General features: G+C 36.0%; 1 protein-coding gene across 1 annotated transcript; it reads left to right on the forward strand.

The window, feature by feature from the left end:
* Positions 1 to 1,192: 1,192 nt before the first annotated feature.
* Positions 1,193 to 4,638, forward strand: fgf6a (fibroblast growth factor 6a). Its single transcript, XM_039695137.2, has 3 exons — positions 1,193 to 1,618; positions 2,153 to 2,256; positions 4,186 to 4,638. Exons 1-3 carry the CDS (start codon positions 1,282 to 1,284, stop codon positions 4,360 to 4,362), a joined length of 618 nt encoding a protein of 205 aa, XP_039551071.2. The 5' UTR covers positions 1,193 to 1,281; the 3' UTR covers positions 4,363 to 4,638.
* The last annotated feature ends 4,561 nt before the right edge of the window (positions 4,639 to 9,199 follow it).

Here is a 9,199-nt window from a genome sequence, read left to right on the forward strand (position 1 = left end):
TGGTCAAAAGAAAATTTATAAAAAATGCTTGACACTCAGGGTGTTATTGCTTAAATGGGTTATTTTGATTGCAACATTATGATACAGCGCCACCTGCTGGACACATACTGTCTTTTATTTTTGTCTGGGCTACCGCTACCTGCCAGGTGTAAAAATCAATCAATCAATCAATCAATCAATCAATCAATCAATCAATCAATCAATCAGTCAGTCAGTCAGTCAGTCAGTCTGTCTGTCTGTCTGTCTGTCTGTCTGTCTGTCTATCTATCTATCTATCTATCTATCTATCTATCTATCTATCTATCTATCTATCTATCTATCTATCTATCTATCTATCTAGCCTATCTATCTATCATCTATCTATCTATCTATCTATCTATCTATCTATCTATCTATCTATCTATCTATCTATCTATCTATCTATCTATCTATCTATCTATCTATCTATCTATCTATCTATCTATCTATCTATCTATCTATCTATCTATCTATCTATCTATCTATCTATCTATCTATCTATCTATCTATCTATCTATCTATCTATCTATCTATCTATCTATCTATCTATCTATCTATCTATCTATCTATCTATCTACGTTAGCGATCAAATGAGTTCAGCTCGCGCTCGGACGTGCGTCCAACTAGCCTATGTGTTTTACCCAGATTAATAAATCACGTCATATTCAAAATATATCTTAGTAAGAGCTTCCTGGGCAAACAGCGCAGGAAGTGTTTTGCGAGATTGACATGGCCCCGCGGTGACAACTGGCCTGTTTCGACACCTTCCTTCTAAATAAGGAAGCGGCCCGTCGGGCATATGACCACAAGTCCAATTTGGGAGCTGCCAGCGAAGCCCATCATCACGTACGCACTCTCGCGCTCACTGTCCCCGGGGCCGCTCGCGTGGATCGACAGCGATTGGGTTCTCGCGTTCAAACTGACCCCGCCGGTCGCGATGAGGTCAGCGTGATGTCATCCTGAAGGTGAGTGATGTCATCCCGAAGATCTCCTAGGCAAGGTGAGCTTGTATTTTGGTAAGTGGTGTGGTGCTCTCCATCCAGAGAGGTGAAACATGGTAATCATCATCTCCACCACCACCGCCACCAGCTCAAGCTCTGCCGCCCTGCTCTTCTCATCTACCGAGGGGCTTATTATGTTACACGCCTGCAGCCCCGACCTGCCTTCCAAAAATAAGCCCCTGCCACCATGCCGAAAGAAGAAAAACAAGAGTGGTATTTTTAGGGGCATTAATTTTGACCACGTGCCCCGAGGGTAAACCGGATGGCCACTGCGCAAAGGTTCCTCATCAGTATGTGCGAGAGCAGCGGGCGCTGGACGTGGACTGCGGTTGTTCTGCTGGGCTTTCTGCTTGGGATCGTGTCCTCTTATCCCACCTCGAACAGGACTAATGCAACTCCACTGGACAAAAGGTGGGAGACGCTCTTCTCCCGCTCCGTTTTGGGGATCTCGGTGGAGAAATCGGACCTGAACTGGGAGAGTGACTATTTGCTGGGCATTAAGAGAGTGCGGAGGCTGTACTGCAATGTGGGCATCGGGTTTCACCTGCAGGTCCTGCCAGGCGGAAAGATCAACGGTGTCCATAATGAGAACCCGTACAGTGAGTTGCATCCAGAATGGCATGCATGACACGTTATAGCAGGGATGCAGAAGGACTGAATGCACAGCTCTATTATTATTTTAATTTCAGAATAGGCCTATAGATCTATATATGGGCTATAATATTATATTTATACATTTAAAAAATATATTATTATAAATTATATTATTTGCCATATAATTATTATTTCAAATAATAATTATTATTATTGCATGTGCCCTAAAGCAATAACATAGGCCTATCTTTTAAAATAAACCCTTGTGTCAATCACTGCCGAGTTTCTCGAGGCTCAAACATGACACGAATGCTTGGACAATTTTAGACGGCAACTAATTTTACACAGCGTCCATCAGCTTGTCGTAGGCTACATGCCAAATCTGCAGGGCTTTTTTTTCCATGTCACTGTATAAAAAAATTAGCCAGCATGCGAAAAAATGCAGAACAAAGGCTTGTGCAGAATGCATCCCGCAGAATGAGTAAATGAGCCGTGTGCCACATTGTCATGTATGTAACACTGATGTTCTGTTCAATCAGGTCTCATTGAAATCTCAGCGGTAGAGAGAGGAGTGGTTACTCTATACGGGGTGAAAAGCGAGATGTTTGTCGCAATGAGCAGCCGCGGAAGGTTATATGGAACGGTAGGTATGCCTGTCGTTTGATTTCATTGTTTTTGTGCAGAGAACGCCACAGTTTTACTGCGGTTTTAAATGGGTCAATGACAAATAAGGATTTATCTGGTTTAGGTGATAAAAATGCTGATCTTTTCATATTAGAGCCAAGTTCTTAGAATTAACAGGCTAGTCTTTGTAGGCCTATGTCATAAAATAAATAAATAAATAAATAAATAATAATAATAATAATAATAATAAACATTATTGTTTATTATTATTATTTGTTCGTTTGCTTGTATGTTTGTTCTGAAATGTCAAGTGGTGTAACCATTAAGTAAAAAGTAACTAAATACTTTCATTAAAGATCAAAACACCACCAGAAATGTTTAACTTTAAATTAAATGTTTTTAATTTCGACATTGGCTGTAAAACTGAAATATAAATTCTCACACTGTAAAAAAATATTGTTGGTTTAACTTAAAAAAATGAAGTAACCTGGTTGCCTTAAAATTTTAAGTTCATTGAAATGAAAAAATTGAGTTAATACAATGAAGGAGATTAATTTAATCACTAGAAACTCAAAATAGTATGTTATCTGAACTACATAAATTATCTAAGTTGATTTGACAAAAGAAAAAATGTTGTGATTACAAATCATGAAAATATTTTTTTACAGTGTACAGTAAATGTACGTATATATGTTATATGATAGGCTAAGAAAAGCGTGTAGACGCTAGAAAACCATAATCCAACCATCAAACTGAATGTTTTGTAATCTTACCGTGCCGAAACGTGCACATATGGAAATGCAAATGTAACGGTTCTCGAACAGTTCGGCCTAATGATTCAGAAGAGTGAAATAAAAAGCATGGCTATATTTGAAAAACTTGCATTCAGACAGAAAAAAGATTGTCCCAAATACATGAATTTCCTTTTTTTGCCGTGTTTGATTAATTTGAAGTGCATTCAAATATGAGCATCATTGCCTGGATGGAATATGTCATTTGCTTCCGTTTTTTGGATTCCTCAGCTGTAGGCCTAGTTTATGATTCATTGAATATATTGGCTTGTCATTCGTTTTTCATTACTGTTCTCATATGAGCAGTGGACTGTGATGTTGTGCATAGCTTGAAAGAAATTTTGACCTGCTTTCAACTTGCATTACTTAGATGCCTGATCTCGCCATGAGTAACACATTATCTTTTGATGGCAGACAGAATCAGTAAAAGTGCTTCTCAACCTTTGTAACAACGTGGTCTTCTTGTCAAAGTCAAAATTCACACACACTGCCGTTAAAAAAGAGAGAAAGAAAACAAAATAAGGATGGAACAAAGCTGTATTGTTGTAAGGCAGAAGTTATCCGAACATAATACAAATGATCCATGTATAGCCTACATTTGTTTAAAATTCTAACTGTTTATATATATATATATATATATATAATATTACAAATATATATGTATAAATATATATATATATATATATATATATATATATATATATACACTGTATATATAAATCCTGTCCTAGTAAAAATTATTAATTAGCTTCAGTCTTTTTTCAAAGATAAATTGTGACCTTAAAGCATAGCAAAGAATGACTCTGTTGGCAATTTCAGAGATCCATTATTAAGACAAACTGAAAAAGTTTGCTTTCCCGATGTTCAGCTGACTGGCATCTCCATTAGAAAGCGAATGGGCCTTGAAAACGGATCTAACCTTGAATTCACGTGTATTTTATGTGATGACTGTAAAAGTTTAAAAATTAATTCCCATTGAGGAGTTTTGAAGCTTCTAAGAAAACTGGAAATGAGTTGCCTGGATTTTTAGAGCAACACTTTTGTTAATTAGATCATTATTTATTTAAGATGAACCATTGATCTGTGAGTTTAGATGTATATTGATGGAGCTTAGAAGGAGGATACCAAACTAACTATCTAATCCATACCTTTTTTAGAGGGCCTTCCATGACGAGTGCAAGTTCAAGGAGACGCTGCTGCCCAACAATTACAATGCATACGAGTCTTCCATTTACAAGGGATTTTATATTGCCCTCAGCAAACATGGCCGCTTGAAGCGAGGCTACAAGGCTTCCCCAGCAATGACTGTCACACATTTCCTCCCACGTTTATGAGCAAAACTGGCAATAACACAAGAATTTGCACATGTTGGATGTTCTCGTAGGTAACCCAAACATGCTAAGAGGTGAACTGCAAAGAACTAAAATAACACTTACGCTATTTATTCTCATAGAAATAATAATAATAATATATGTATATTTCGGTAGCTTACTTTGTGTCTGAACTTTGTGTACATGCCATTCTTTGCTGCTTATGATTTCTATTATGAATATACGAGAGTCGAGGAGCTTTTTTTGCCCTCTCACTTTTTATGGGTGCTTGCCATAACTGGCGTAAACCATACCTGGCGTTGGACTAACATCCTTAGCTTTTAGAAGTGAAATGGACACTTTTCATTACCTCAAAGAGCCACGTCCGCATTGGAAAACTTAGGGAGGGAAAAATAAATATCAGTTTACTCTGATCTTCATCAGTTGCGCCATTTTACGAGGGAGATGAAAGCACTTATTTTTCTGTAGTTACTCCTTTTTCATGATTAGGTGGTGCCTTAGCCTCTGCTATTTTGCCTCCTTTTGTGCATGCAAGAAAGAGGTTTTTGTTCCTTTTTTAAATCAATAACTAAAAACGGATTAGCCTACTTATTGGGAGTTCAACTTGGAGAAGGCCATTTTATGCCTCATGTAAGGTCAGAATTTGACTGAAAGCCTGTGGACGGCTAGACCTGTCTAGTTTGGGTGCTTCTATTTGAATGAATAGTGAAAAGAGATCAAGCTAGTGAAATGCACAGAATTGCATTCATCTTGAATCATGTGGCACGATTATATGAAAGCATAGCTGTTGCTTAGTGATAAGGAAACCTCTCATTTTACTTCAATCATTAGATGATACTAGTCAGTGGTGTCTCTGTTTTACCTCTACAGTCAGTGATCTCCAGTGAGGGCTCATTCACCAACATCTTGACTGCATACTTGAACTCCTCCTTTGAAAAGTCTTTGGAATGTAAAAACCAATACAACCGTCTTAATCTGTTCGAGATAACATAATTTGCTCGTTACTTTATGTTTGAATACCAGGCATAGACCCAAACACCTGTGCACACTCTTGAATTCCCCAATTCAGTTGACTTTGTCTAGAGAATTTGGTTGTACTTGAAATTGAATTGAACTTCGGTATTTGGCATTCCCCTTCCCTCACTTACAATGTCACCCCACTTTTTTTTAAACTCTAGAATTAAAGGAATAGCAAACTCCTTTCAATTCAAATAATGTGAAATTATTATTACACTGTTAAAAAATGATATGATCAATAAGTCATGACAACATGTTTTTACATTGCTTTAACTCGTCAAAATAAGTTAAGCAATTTTCAACATTTTTTATAAGTTCAACTATTTTTTTCAAGTTAATATGAGTTAAGTTGATTGTACTTAAAAATTTAAGGCAGCAACTTTTCTTTTTTTTTTACAGTAAGATAATCCGTTAATTTTCCATTTAGGTTGCAGTTCAGACATTATACATGTTAATGCTACAAAGGAGAAGGGTGTTTTTTTATATATAACAGTTATGGCTGGGATGTTTGAGTCAGTACACTGATAGTACACTAATATTTACAGTACTCTCGTGGAGTGTGTGTGAGACCTTTTCTTTAAAGTTATAGTTCACCCAAAAATTAAGATTTCTGACCTTATGTCGTTCCAATCCTCTGTGACATTCTCTCTTCTGTGGAACACGAAAGAACATACTTTGAAGAATGTTTGTGTTCACACAATGAAAGTCAATGGGGTCCAAAAATGTTGTTTTGAACCCCATTGACTTTCAATTTAAAATTATGTTTCACAGGTTTGGAGCAACATGAGGGTGAGTATAATGACAGAATCTTCATTTGCTTTCAGAGTGAACTAAGCAAAACTGCTTTGTAAAAACTGCTAAGCAAAACTGAAACAATATGGTATGGTCATTTTTTGTGAGTGTTTTGGGTAAAGAGAGATTTTCAGCTATGTTGATAATGTGATCTATCTATTATGAATGACAACTACAGATTTCAAATTCTTTGTACCCCGAAAATGGCATGCAATGTTATGTCTTTAATGAAACTGTCAAAATGACTGCTTTTTATGTATGTTATGACTGATGTTAATTTATTTATATGTATCTTCACTGTACCCTGTCCTCTGTCACATTTCTGATCTCTTTATATTGAAGTGAATATAATTTTGCATGGTTTTTAATGCAAAATATGGGACGGAAATGTTGTATCTAGAAGTTAGGCCCTCTAAACTAAGTGCTTATACAGAAACAGCTATTTCTCATGCAAGTTCCACCAGTTTCTTTGTACTGTACTTTGTCTCCAGCTTTGAAATGGCGCCGTTTGCGGCTTGTGAGATGATTGTAAGGGGTAGTGCATGTGTGCGTGTCCTTGTACGTATGCAGCCTTTGTTTTTCCTCAGTTTTGTATTCCTGCACTGAGGGGCAGACCCCCTCCAAATTCCCCACATATTTTCTAACATATACCTCACCTTCTGCCTTAGTTCCAATTTGTTGAAATGACTGTACGATTTGTTGGAGACAACAAACTTTTTGCCAATCATTTTGTTCTCTGTAAAGAAAAAATGTAAAAAGAGAAAAAAAAATTAGTAAGAATCCTAATATATTAAGAAAATGTTTCCTTTTATTTTTATACTAAGGTGCTGTGCACAGCAGCCAACTGTATTACTGAAATGAAAATAAAAGGTTGTTTTTTAGTTTTTGTCTTTGCAGTTTATTTTAATTGTGATTTAATCATTTGGTTTTGTTTACTCAGGTAGGCCTACATGTAAGATTTAGTTTGAGTAATCATAAAAAAAGTGGATAGAATTTGTTGGGTTAGAGCCTCCTCGTGTGGTCAAAATACGAAATGCATGAGAATCTTATTTAATTTTGTGTTATTTTTACGTAAAATTACCATCCTGTTTATTTAAATTTTTATTTTATATGCCTGTTTATGCACAGAATGAACAAACAAATGTATAGTAAATAAAAATAAAAAAAACAACAAGGGTGAAGTCAGCAAAATTGGGACACTTTTTAGTAAACAGTGTATTAAAAAATATTTATATATTTAATGTTTTAAACAAATGCTCAAGGTCTCTCTCCAACTGTTTTATAAAGAAATGTGTATGTGTGTGTTTAAAAAATGATAAGAAACCATTTTTACTCTACTGCTATTTTCAGGAAAATTGGGACAGTGCAATTGGTAAAGTTGGACACATATTAGACCCCTAAAGTGGGACACATTTTAGGGCCACATAAGGTGGGACACATTTTAGGCCCCATAAAGTTTATCTCCAAAAAAAAAAAAAAACAGTTGTTTTTAGCCGGTTTTTTAAGATTTAGTTTGAGTTATCACTAAAAAAAGTGGATGGTATTCATTGGGTTAGAGCCTCCTCATGTGGTCAAAATCCAAAATGTGAATTGTGCTTTATTTTTTACCTAAAATACATTTTTTTTAAAACAACATTTTTCCCTTTCTGCCTATAGCTTTATGCCATTTTCTGAAAACAATTCATCATATTAAGTAATGCATCTTTTTTTAAATTCTTTATAGGATGTCCCACTTTAGCTGAATGCTATACTGTCCCATTTTAACTAACACGTTCAGGAAAATTGGGACAGTAAACTTTTTTTTTAAAAATAGAACGAAGAAACGTGCACATCATTGCATAAAGTTGAATTATCACATGAACATAGGAAATAAAAATGTATATTGTAGATTGATATTAGAATTTAAATTTAAAGCATTTTTTAAGATACTACAAAAAGCTTCACATTCACATCCAAAGACGTCATCTAACTGACGCTTTTGACCATACGCAAACAGGGGTACCCTTTAACGGTTTTAGGGTACCCTTTAGCGTCAGTTAGAAGACGCGGTTAGGTTTAGGTCTGGGGTAGGGTTAGGATATAGCGTCATTTAACTGACGTTAAAGGGTACCCTAAAACGCTGGATGTTGACGTATGGTCAAAAGCGTCAGTTAGACGTCTTGGGATGAGAACGGGCTGATTTGTCCCATTTTAGCTGATGTCCCACTTTTGCTGATTTCACCCAATAAGTAAAATGGTTGCAAAAATGTTCTCTTGCAAATGATTTGCGTTCCTCCGAGAAACAATATGTTCCCTCGAAAATGTTTTGCATTACCCCAAGAAACTTTGCATTCGCTCGCACTTTTGAGTGCTTTGTGAGCAAACGCAAATTTTCTCTAGGGCGAATTGCGAACACGAGTGATTGCGAACATTTTACGAGTGGAAGCAAAGGTTTTGCCGCCGAACATACTGTTTTGGAGGGAAACGCAAATTGTTTGTGAAAAAACAAAAAAAGCATTGAAATATATATTATAATACTTTATTCTTAACCTAGTGAAGAGAAAATAAATATCAGATGGAGGAAAAAATATAGCATGTCAATGCTTTTGCGTTATCTCGTTAAAGTTTTGGGTTTTCCACAAGAAACTTTGCGTTCCCTTTCAAAAACTTTGCCTTCCACCAAGAAAATTTGCTTTCAAAGAGCTCAATAGGTTTTACAAGCAAACGCAATAATGACCACCTACAGGCTATAAGCCTACTATGCTAATGTTAGCCTAATGTAATGTTAGGGCTACAAGCCTACTATGCTAACAATGTGTGGTATAACAATTTCAGACTTTTATAACTTAAAAGATGTAAAAATATTTAAAATTCCCAAATCAAACTTAATTTGGATACCCAGGATCACTTGACAGTAAAATAATCCGGTTACAACTGCCAGTTGCATTTGCTCAACAGTAGCCTAAAGTTCTTAGTTGGTAAACATGACCTTTGAACTAATGTTCCCCCAGTTATATAAGCCAGCAGTGAGATGCCTCACTGTATCCTGAGC

This window comes from Pimephales promelas, chromosome 25 (assembly GCF_988280905.1).
Source record: "Pimephales promelas chromosome 25, fPimPro1.hap1.1, whole genome shotgun sequence".
Lineage (NCBI taxonomy): Eukaryota > Metazoa > Chordata > Actinopteri > Cypriniformes > Leuciscidae > Pimephales > Pimephales promelas.

Excerpts from the sequence above, each read along its gene's own strand:
- fgf6a (XM_039695137.2), top strand. The coding sequence starts at position 1,282 with ATGGCCACTGCGCAAAGGTTCCTCATCAGTATGTGCGAGAGCAGCGGG. Across the intron at positions 1,619-2,152 it reads CCATAATGAGAACCCGTACA|GTCTCATTGAAATCTCAGCG; the intron begins GTGAGTTGCATC and ends CTGTTCAATCAG. Across the intron at positions 2,257-4,185 it reads GCGGAAGGTTATATGGAACG|AGGGCCTTCCATGACGAGTG; the intron begins GTAGGTATGCCT and ends TACCTTTTTTAG.